The sequence below is a fragment of the Salvia miltiorrhiza genome, chromosome 1 (assembly GCF_028751815.1).
Source record: "Salvia miltiorrhiza cultivar Shanhuang (shh) chromosome 1, IMPLAD_Smil_shh, whole genome shotgun sequence".
NCBI lineage: Eukaryota > Viridiplantae > Streptophyta > Magnoliopsida > Lamiales > Lamiaceae > Salvia > Salvia miltiorrhiza.
This window is the reverse complement of record NC_080387.1, coordinates 34,767,147-34,778,653: the sequence shown is the minus strand read 5'-3', so window position 1 is coordinate 34,778,653 and position 11,507 is coordinate 34,767,147. Positions and strand designations below refer to the sequence as shown.

The 11,507-nt window shown below is 35.3% G+C and overlaps 1 protein-coding gene across 4 annotated transcripts; it reads right to left on the bottom strand.

The window, feature by feature from the left end:
- Positions 1-1,900: 1,900 nt before the first annotated feature.
- On the bottom strand, positions 1,901-6,397 carry LOC131022148 (serine/threonine-protein kinase Nek5-like). Of its 4 annotated transcripts, none has more exons than XM_057951582.1 (15): positions 6,066-6,397; positions 5,869-5,978; positions 5,678-5,744; positions 5,076-5,141; positions 4,925-4,971; positions 4,786-4,831; positions 4,579-4,659; positions 4,446-4,488; positions 4,294-4,343; positions 4,096-4,177; positions 3,953-4,002; positions 3,801-3,874; positions 3,529-3,580; positions 3,024-3,455; positions 1,901-2,954 (listed from the first exon to the last, which is right to left on the bottom strand). In XM_057951582.1, exons 2-15 carry the CDS (start codon positions 5,964-5,966, stop codon positions 2,025-2,027), a joined length of 2,118 nt encoding a protein of 705 aa, XP_057807565.1. In that variant the 5' UTR covers positions 5,967-5,978; positions 6,066-6,397; the 3' UTR covers positions 1,901-2,024. The 4 variants fall into 4 exon arrangements, with proteins under 4 accessions (XP_057807565.1, XP_057807573.1, XP_057807558.1 ...); XM_057951590.1 differs by lacking the exon at positions 4,294-4,343 and adding an exon at positions 5,495-5,547 and having other exon boundaries at positions 4,096-4,257; positions 6,140-6,352; XM_057951575.1 differs by having other exon boundaries at positions 6,140-6,352.
- Positions 6,398-11,507: the final 5,110 nt, after the last annotated feature.

Genomic DNA, 11,507 nt, shown 5'->3' with positions numbered 1-11,507 from the left:
AAATAAATAAATTTAAAGAACACCAAAAAAAAAAAAAGAAAAAAAGATGAGACTTTGGAGACTTGTGTAGTCCTTTATCTTTGTCTATCCGCACATGTCTCTAAGTTTTTGTTTGCTTTGTACACAATCTCATCTTTTGCCCCATAATTCTCCATTACGATTTTGGAATTTTCTTAAAAGACAAATGGCTTGAATTTGCTGGATATAATCTTGAGTTGGAGGACTATGATGTTGTGATTTTTAAAATTCTAATGGCAGATTCGACAGAGGAAGCTCGATGATATTAGAGAAATATATTGCAGCTAGCTTCCGAGTAATGATGTCCACGGATTGAGAATCGCCGATTTCAAACTTGAACTAGCTATTCATAGTTCACAGGAAAAATGAATCGCAATCGGACCGTGAAGAGGTAGTGACGGGATAGTTCCGAGCCTAGAACCGGCAGTTTCGAGCGGGGCCTGAAATCGTCGGTTCAAGGGTCGAATCGATAGTTTTCGACTTTATTATTATTATTTTTATTTTGTGATATATTATGTATATTTTTATTATGAAATTATATGTAATGAAATTGATGAATAAAGTCAATACGAAATGCAATAAATTATAAACAAAATAAAATTATATCAAAATATAATAAAATTCACATTTTTATTGAATTTCAAGGTAAAAAAAAATACAATTTACATATACAAATAAATTAAAATATTCAAAATTTAAGTTACAATATTGAATAAGTAAACTAAACTAACTGAGCTAAAGTTTCTAAACTACTAAGAGTCTAAGATTAACAATTATATTAGATGTAAGTGGTTCTATGCCCTTACCATTATCTCTAGTGGTTTTTTCCACATCATGTTGTGTGTTTGATTGGCCTCTTCCCTTTGCAAACTATATGCAAATCGTTCACCCTCCTCTTCTTGCAAACGTCGAGCATGTTGTTCATCTATAAATTAGGCAGCCTCACAGCGTAATGATGGAGTCATCTTCTTGATGATGATGAATGAGGAGGAGGTTGGAGTGCTACCAGCAACATCTTCATCCTTGGAGTCGAGGTTAATAGACTTGTCATGATTATCACGAGACGAAGACATAATGATAAATACAAGAAATGTAGTAGTAGAACAAGTAGAGATTAATTTAACAAGAACAAGAGAGTATATATAACAAGAACAATTTAGTAAAAGCAACTAGAGCACATAAAAAATAGAGTCAAAGTAGAAGTAAATGAAGAAGAGAGTGTATAATTGTTAACACAATGTGAGTGAGTTTGAAGATAACCGTCACTTTCGGCCTCGACTGCCACGCCTGCCACCCCTAGCCCCCTATCCAATGCACCCCTACAAGCTAGGCAGTCCAATCTAACGTTAACTATATATTCACGTTTTTTGGGCTTGTAACCGAATAAGGTGTGTGGCAGTTTTGATTTTAGCCCGTGATCAATGATTTCGAGCCCAGACCGTTCACCACGGGCCGATTCACCCGATTCCAATTGACCTTGGATGTCATTACTTGCGAGTACATGTTGGTGGGAGTGTCTCATATGCACTCATCTGCTAATCGTGCAGTTTATTAATTAGTCTATTTGTTGGACTGAAAATTTTTCGTTGTGCTTGATGGATATTGTAACTTGTAAAAGAAGACCTCATTGAATATACATTTTTTCCACTATAAAGAGAAAAACTATAGCATTTAGTTTCTTTATGTTTATATTCGCACTAGACCACAATATAATGTATATTTGCTTGATTATTTAGTTGAACTGTCATGTTTTATGTTAAATATTTTTTTAAATAAAAATATAGCTCAAATGTGACTATCTTACTCCGTAGTCCTTGGGCCCTTTCGCAACAACAAAATTTAGTTAAATCTTCCTTCAAATCCACAAAAATATAGACACAAATAGTGATAAATATATATTTCATATACAGACGAGATCCTCTACTTCAAACCGTTTTCGATCAGTGACACAAGTGAATGCATTGCTAATAAATAAATAAATGAAGAGAAAAAAAATATGAAAGAATTCATGCAAGCCTCCCACTCTCTTCAAGCATCATCCCTTTAAGGCTTTTAGCCAACCACATTGCTGTATCTCTGGGAGAAACCTTTTCCTTCCCAAAAGGCTTCAAAACTACTGCAAGCTCTTCCAACTTGCTCTGCTCAAGCAAATCAGCACACAGCTCCAGCAGCCCCTCGAGCGCGTCTGCCCGTTGCCTAAACGATTTCACATCTAAGGTCTCCTTTGCCACTACTTCCTCCGATGTGTTTGGTTGAGCTGAGCTGGAAGAATCCGATGTAACGTGACATATGGTGATGGAGGAGGAGGAGGCGTCCGTTACCGGTGAAACGAGGATTTCCTCATCACCACAAGGTGGGATCATCTCCATATGTAAAGCACAGCTCATCTCTTCATCCTCCAAAATCTCATGGAAAGTATCAATGGAGCGTGCTGTTGCTTGAACCCCGTCACACGCTCTTTCAGAGTGTGACGAGGAAGGTGTGGAGCAGCTCGGTCTAGACTCGTTGATATCTAGCTCGGTAGCTTGCTGGTTCATGGCTTTGCAGCAGGTCTCATGGTGTTTCTTCGAGGGAGATGATGACGAGCTACTAGGAGTTCTTACGTCATTACCAAGCTCAAATCCCGGGACTGAAGATGCTGCATGTCTACCATCTTTCTGCATTCTATTAGATGCAGCAGAGTTCCTACAATGCTGCATGATTTCTTCACGAAAGTGCAATCGTGAGGTACGAGGCACTGATTTGGCATGTTCATCACCATCCGAAGCTTTATCTGGGTGGCGTCCCAGCTGTCTCATCCGAGCAGGAAATGAAGAAGTTCTATTGAGGGCTCGTGTGGAAGAGAGTTCTTCACCAGAAACTAGCTTCATAGGAGCAGTAGAAGGGGTTCCTTCATGTCTGACTTTGGTCTTTTGTGGAGTTTCCATGACAGATGACTGTAAAAAGGTTAATACATCAGAATCTAGATTGAAAGAGACAACGAAAACCCATAAAATAACTATTACCCGGGGCTTTGAAGAGCTTGCACTACTTGATCTTGCATGGCAGTCTCTCAAGGGAGAAGTATTTTCTCTGCTTTTGCCTTCCTTCAGAGCCTTTATAATGTTCTTGATGACCCTCGGCTGCTTTGGCATGTCGTCCCTCTCAGCTTCCTTGGCATTTGCAGGCGACGAATCAGTTTCTTGTAGACCATCTCTTAACCGAAGCTGCCCGTAGGAACGAGTTTCAGCAATGATAAGGTCATCCTCTTGAATCTCACTCGACATCAGGCTGTCTCTGTCGCTGCAAGAACTGCTGCTGCTGCTGCTTTCGCTTTCAGTCATACCCTTCCTATTGTCGTTAGCAGTACAAATATGTCTTGTAGGAGCAGTGTAAGATTGACGGTACTCATCGATGTAGGGTTGCAGAAAAGTGTGCTTCATCAAGAGCTCAGACGCCTGATAGAGATTGAAACCGGATTACATAAAGCCTTTCCTAGAGTAAAAAGGAATGACATCTCTAGATTCTTACACTCGACCGATGTTCAGGATTTTTGCGCAGCATGCTCTTGATGAGAGATTTCCTGTGACATAACACGTCGTGAATTAGTCAGCACAGATAAAATGAACAGAGGATCGAGTATTTGCAAGAGAGAAAACGTGTTGTTTCAGTGCAGTATGCTTTCATCAGACTAGGCCGAGTCAGTAGGAAACAGAAACCGAAGGTCAGTGATATCACCACTCCACCCCCTATCGACTCTAAAAGCACAACGACAAGAGCAAAGAGAATAAACAGTTATTTACAAGGATGGGGAGTAACAAGGAGGCAACGGGCCAATGGCTGATCGGTTAATCTTGCTTATTAAGCCTGCCATATCCTGAAAACACAAATACAGCAGACATGAGATACGTAAGAAGAATCTGAATAGATATAAACATACAGTTAGGAAACTTACAGAAGCCTTGAATGCACGACGATGAGCAGCCATTTCATACATGCAGCAACCTGATTGATACAGATGAAACGAGGTCCGATTACTGTGATTCACTCTTCTACATCAGTAGAGAAGATTAAAATGGTTAATTACATAATACGTACCAAGGGACCATATATCAGATTTCAAACCATAAGGAATATCAGCAAGTAGTTCGGGGCACATGTAATTTGGAGTTCCAACCACCTGTGCAAAGAAACAAAGACGAATTGTCCCAACCTCAAAAGCTTTCACTACAAATGATTCACACAGCCTAATGTAGAAATCTGAAAGAGATAAAAGAATGCTTATTAAGCCCATACTGAAGAAGCTAAATCATCTGCTTTCAAAGTTTTAGCAAGCCCGAAATCACCTGCACGAACATAACATCAAAAAGGGATAACAACATCAGTTTGTGCATCGAGGTTTCATTCAAGCTAAGCTAAAAAACGACCAACTGTGACTTCAAGCTTACCTAGACGAATATCTTGATCTTTGGTGAGGAAGATGTTGGAGCACTACCAAGAAAGAGCAGAGATAATAGTCCATATAACCATTTAAGCTTGATCACAAAAAAAAACAACTGGGTTTAACACTGAGATGCTTACTTTGAGGTCCCGATGGAGAACAAAACCAGAATGAAGATACTCAACTGCCAGCAATAGCTGAGTGAACCACTTCAACAGTTTCTGCATCATGATTATAATATAATTTAACTGGCTAAGACAAGCCACGACAAAAATAAAACGAAGAAAACCATATCTGCGAAACAGCATAAAAGAAAGCCTAATCTTCGGAGTGGAAAAAAATAAAACCTCCTCAGGAAAGTAGTGCCCATTGGCTTTCTTCATAAGCTCAGCCCTATTGCAGTTTCCATGACCAAACAACTGAATTAAATTCGCCAAAACCGTGCATAAATTTCCAGCAAAAAAAACTACATATGCAAATACTTACATGTCACCACCTTCACAATAGCCAGTAACTATGCAAACAAAGCAACCCTGCATACAAGTAATAACTATTGAGGAAAGAAACTTAGCTAAAATGTCTAAAACATACTAATCACAAAATGTATCTTTTTGCTGACAGTTAGTAGCTGCATTACCTTCTCCACCCAAGCTTCCTTGAACTCGACGATGAACGGATGCTGTAGCTGAGCAATTAGGGCCATCTACACATTCAAACAGCAAAAATGCAAGCACTAGTAAACACCATAAATCACATTTACATCAAAAAAATTACACTTCAACTTATTAAAGGAGATAGAATTTTGAAATGGCCCTTTTGCCAACAATTAGTAAAAACACCATAAATCACATTTACATCAAAAAATTTACACTTCAACTTATCAAAGGAGAGAATTTTGAAATGGCCCTTGCCAAGAACTAGTAAACACCATAAATCACATTTGCATAAAAGATTTACACTTCAACCTATCAAAAAAGATTAAATTTCGAAATAACCTTTTTGTCAAGAACTGGTAAACACCATAATTCACATTTACATAAAAAAATATACACTTACATCTGATCAAAGAAGATGGAATTTTGAAATGGCCCTTTTGCCAAGAACAGTAGCTAGAATACAAAATAGGCACAGAATCAACAGAAAAGCAAGCATAGGCCTCAAGAATCGAATGGTTTAAATTCAATAAAAACAAAATAAAACAAGACAAAGTCAGATAAATATAGTGAAACATGAATGCACCTCCTGATGAGCTGATCTCCTGCAACGTTCTGTTTGTCTAGCCAATCGAATCTTCTTCAGCACATACCTAATAAATTACCAAAAAAAAAAACATATAAAATCTACATTTTTTTCCATAATAAATTGAAGAACCACCATTCCAAAATCTTCGGAAATCAATAAATTTAACATAAGGTCTAAAAATAAACTACTTTTTTCTTTCCAACTTGTGATTAACCAAAATGGCTGCACCAAAAGCTCCACGCCCAATCTGCTCCATGATCTCATAATGGTCCATCTTTGACTCCATCTTCTCAGCAATCTGTCCGCATAAAAAACAAAAATAAAATAAAAAAGGGAAAAACTCTTGAGACGTTGAGACTGCAGATATTCTGCGATATTTATTAACCCCGAATAACTGAACTGCTGCAGGCAGTGGCTATGTGCATGAGCACAATAAATGAGAATGTGAAATTAATTAACCTAATCTTTGGATTTTCTGCTGCTTCTTCTTCTTGTGTAGATTAGTTTCAAAGATTTTGTTGAATGGCATAAAGAGCAGAATTAACAGACCAAGAAGAAAAGCATGAGCACTAAATTTTCGGAAATGAAGTAAGCATTGAAATGATTGAAAATGTAGTTAAATCTTTTTTCATAAAATGTACTTAGTTAAATTTTGCACTAAGAAATACAGGTATTTTTTTATGGGTTGAATTAAACTAAGCTGGGAAAAGTGGGCCTGAAAGAATTTATGCTCCTATTTGAGTTAAATTTATGTAAATCTTTACTTTATTAGGGTTGTCGCATTAACGCTTTTTTTATTCTGAACAACTGTGTTTTTGTTCGCCGGGGTAGTTTTGTCTAAGTTTTAATTGGGCTTTAAATTTAGATTTAATTATTTCAAAGGCCCTGAGCTTTTAGGTGTTTTTCAATATAATGAGATACGGTATTAATCATCCATCAAATTTTTAGACAATGAATCTAAGGTGTTTTGAAAATTAATTAACACTGAAATTTTGTTTTTTGAAAAGTAAATATAAAATTTTCATTCAAATTGTAGAGTACCAGAAGTACTCAAAATAAATATCTCAAACAGTCTTGATATCAAAAAAGGAGAAAGAAGAAACTAAAGATCTGTTGGCATACAGTTGATAGGATGTGAACTCCACTCATGCAGAGATGCACAAAAAGATGCTAGTTAGTGAGACTTCAACCATTTCCATGAGCAGAATTCAATACTCTCCACGATGTTCTCAACGATCGGTATTGAGTTTTTGAAAATCTTCTCATTTCTTGCCTTCAAAATTGTCCACACAACACATTGCCATATAAGGCCAAGAATTTTCTTCTTCACGTTTCCCAAATCAAAACTCACAAAATCCCCGAAATGCTATTTCAAAACAGCCGCATAAAGCAAATGAGTCATTCACATACCTTAGACCACATAAAGAGTGCCTCGTAACATGTAAGAAGAACATGTCACGAAGATTCATTTTGAGCCCAACACATAGCACAGACACCGTCTTTTAGTGAGAGTAAAATTCCTCTTTTAATCAAGTTATCCTTCGTTGGTAATCTGCCTAGCATTGCTTTCCAAACAAAAGGCAAAATCTTCAACGAGATTACTTTTCACCACAATCTTGGCCATTGATCTGTAGCTTCTTCCTCACTTGGAGCTGCATTTGCAATGGCGAAATACAGGTCCCTTGGATGAAACATCCCATCGTTTGAAATCGCCCAAATTCGAGAATCTGGTCGATTGTGATCGAACTCTAATTTGCAAATGCAATTCCAAAGCTCCAAAAAGTCATAAAAATCATAAGCATTGAAGACACGAAGCTCCATTAAACTGAAAGAACTCATTCACACTACAATGTTTTTGCCTAGACAAAACATATAAACCCCTAAACCTTTTGCACAGACTGCCGACTTGTTTCAGCCATGGATCTTCCCAAAATTTAATAGAAGACCCATCACCCAAAGAAATATCAATGTTATTACAAAATAAGACCCCCTCTTTACTTCTCAATAAACCCATCAAGTCTCTTCACCACAATGACCTGCTATTAGACTCAACATTAGACGCCCAAGCACTACTAATGGGTCCATATCTTGATTTGAGAATCAATATCTAAAGCGACTCTTCACCCGACAACAGTTTCCACAACCATTTACACAGAAGACTCACGTTAAAAATTCTAATATCTCTCACTCCTAATCCCCCGACACTTCTACTTTTGCACACTTTGTCCCATTTTGACCCAATTAACTTTTTTAGGACTTTCTTTCCCCCCCCCCCCCCATAAAAAATCCCTCTGAAGCTTGGTTAAAGTTTTCAAAATGCACACAGGAGCTTTAAAGAAGGAGAAGTAGTAGAGTGGAAGAGCAGCCAACACGGAATTCAAAAGAACAATCCTTCCTCCAAGAGATAAGAACCTCTTTTCTCATCCCAAGAGCTTCTTTAGGAATTTGTCGATGAGTGGTTTTCAAACTTTTTTTTTCCTGTGATTCGCTCCAATCGGTAAACCAAGATAGGTGAAGGGCAGCTATCCGATTTTACACTGACATTTTGTTTTGAAATACTTGGACAAAAGCATTTTCTTTAGATGTGGTCTTGGGTACACCCGAGTTGACCGGTACCTAGATCCTGACCCGTATCCTAATTCAAACCTGTATCCTGACTCAAATCGTGTAAATGACACTATTCGGTTATACAAATGACACTGCATATAAATGGCACTATTCTGTTATACAAATGACACTGCCTATAATTGACACTATTATGTTATACAAATAACACTGCATATAAATGACACTATAACATTGTAAATGACTGTGTGTATAATTGACACTATTTAGAAATATAAATGACATTTCCTATAATTGACACTATAAGATTGTAAATGACACTAATATTTTAAATAACACTAAAAGATTGAAAATGACACTATAACATTTTAAAATGTTACAATGTCATTTATATAATTGAATAGTGTCAATTATAAGCAGAGTCATTTGTATAATTGAATAGTATCATTTACACAATTTGGGTCAAAATGCGAATTTGGATTAGTATGCGAGTCAGGATTTGGGTGCAGGTGAATTTGGGTGTACGATACATCTAAGTGTAGAGGAGATTTTGTGCTTTTTAAACATGTTTCGATTATTTCTATTAGAAGTTTGATTGATATCTCTAATTACTGTATACTGTTCAATTAAGGAGATATTAAACGAGATTATACGAAATAACTATTTTTTGAAATAAGAAATAGTCCTTTGTATACAGTTATACAACATAAACATTACTATACATTCAATGTAATTCTATTTTTATTCTTTAAAAAAAATTATTGTGTGTGTATACGTATCATCATTTTTTTTAGACGGTATATCATTATTATTACTTGATAGAATCCTAATATATTTTCTATTTTTTTTAAGTCAGAAAATCATTAATGGATCTTTCTTAATTACGTTATCCAAGTGAGCAGGGTGGAAGTAATATTTGCCTTTATATGCCATTAATAAATGCATTTGTTTCTTGTGGTGCTCCATTTATTACCAATTTGAACAAGCAATTTACTGTACTCACTCTATAATATGGACTAATATTTTATTCTATATTTCTCGCACTATTTGCACACTTATGAGATCATGCAAAAACAGCTGAAGATGAAATGCCATTCACAAATATAAGGATGTCATACATTAAATGCTACCTATAAATAGCTCCCAAACATATGTACATTTTTTATGCATGAATAAATAACCCCTCAAAGAAAATAACATTCTATTCGATTTGTTGGTCCCATATTGTAATTGAACAAAGTTACAAAGTTGCTTGAAATCTAAGTAAACACGATTGCAATAGCATTATAGATTCAGTGGGTCCGTCAAATATGTTTTGATTTATTAATGAAATTACCAAAAATAATTACGTTCTATGGCAGTATCATTTTATTATTTTCTCATTCACCGTGGAGCTTTAAATAAGTAGAACTATGCGAACGTTGTTCAAGATTTTGTTATTTTAACAATTAACTATAATTCCAGCCTCAAGCACAACACTTCTAGTATTCAACTTATTATTAATTGACAAACTCATTTGATTTATTTAGTATAATTTTTTCTCGGATTGATTGAGCTTGAGTTCTGTACAAACTTAGGGATCTTCAATTCTTCACATCTTGTAATGACTGCGTTTGAACACACGAATCTATATGTGTTATGCTTGGCAATCGGTAAATACGTCGTATTTTTTGCCATGATATTTTCTGCTTCTTCTCTGTTAAATTTATATATTTTTGGTCAAATAAAAATTCTCAAATTTATTTTGCAGTTATTGGCAATTGATTTATTCTTATTCTTTTGATATTGAAGAAATGCGTAGGTCGAATAGTTAGTGGTGAAGTACGCCAATTGGCGCACTTTAGTTTGGAGCGTATGATATTGGCAAGCCGGAGTGGCCATCATTGCTGGGCCGACTCTCAAGTCTCACCCCTTTTCGGTGGGGTTGTCTGTCATGCGCACATGGTGTTCCACGACACGACGCTGCCGTCTGCATTAAATTTAACACAAATTCTTGCGTGCACCATCGGTGGACGGTGCACTCGGGTCAAATCTAACCCGAATCCGTAAACGATAGAATATTTATTAAATGGCCTAGAGCATTTACCAATTGAGCAATTAGCTAAGCTGGTTTGGACGTATTCTCATATTTTTGAGGTCGAGTGTTTGATTCTTAGTAGCCGCATTTTAGCAATTTTATTCTTTCTTGTTTTTTTTTTTTCGTTCTTTTCTTCTTCTTTTTTGTTCTTTTCAATTTTCAGTTTTTTTTTTCTTTTTATCTTTTTCTTTTTGTTCATTTTTTTTTTAATTCTTTTCACTATATGAAAATGACACTAACATTATTATATTATATAAATAATACTATCATGTTCCACAAATAACACTATATAGAAATGACATTAACATTATTATAAAGAAGATGTTTCTATTATACAAATGACACTAACACTATATAGTTCTACAAATGACACTGTATGAAAATGATACTAACACTATCATGAATGATGATGTATAGTTTTACAAATGACACTATATGAAAATGACACTCTTATCTTATATAAATAACACCAACACTATTATATTTTACAAATAGCACTATATAAATGACACTATCATGTTATAAAAATAACACTATATAAATGACACTATCATTTCAAAATCTTAAAGTGTCATTTTGAAATGTTAAAATGTCATTTGAAATGTTAAAGTTTTATTCGTAATGACGTAGTGTCATTTCAAAATCTTAAAGGTGTCATTTCAAATCTCAAAGTGTCATTTTGAAATGTTAAAGTATCATTCCAAATGTTACTAATCTTATATTGTTGTTTGAAATCTTAAAGTATCATTCCAAATGTTTTAGTGTTATTTGAAATATTATAGTGTCATTTCAAATCATGTAGTGTCATTCGAAACGTTATAGTGTCATTCGAAAGGTTATAGTGTCATTCCAAATCTTATAGTGTCATTCGAAATCATGTAGTTTCATTCCAAATGTTATAGTGTCATTCGAAATCTCATAGTGTCATTTAAAACATCATAGTGTCATTCGAAACGTTATAGTGTCGTTCCAAATCTTGTATTGTCATTTGTATGTCGGAGTAGTGTTATTTGAAATACTAAAGTATCATTTGAAATATTAAAGTATCATTTAAAATATTGTAGTGTCATTCGAAATGTTAAAGTGTCATTTGTATATCGGAGTAGTGCCATTTGAAATGTTATAGTGTCATTTGAAATCTTGTAGTGTCATACTGTCATTTGTATGTCGGAGTAGTGTCATTTG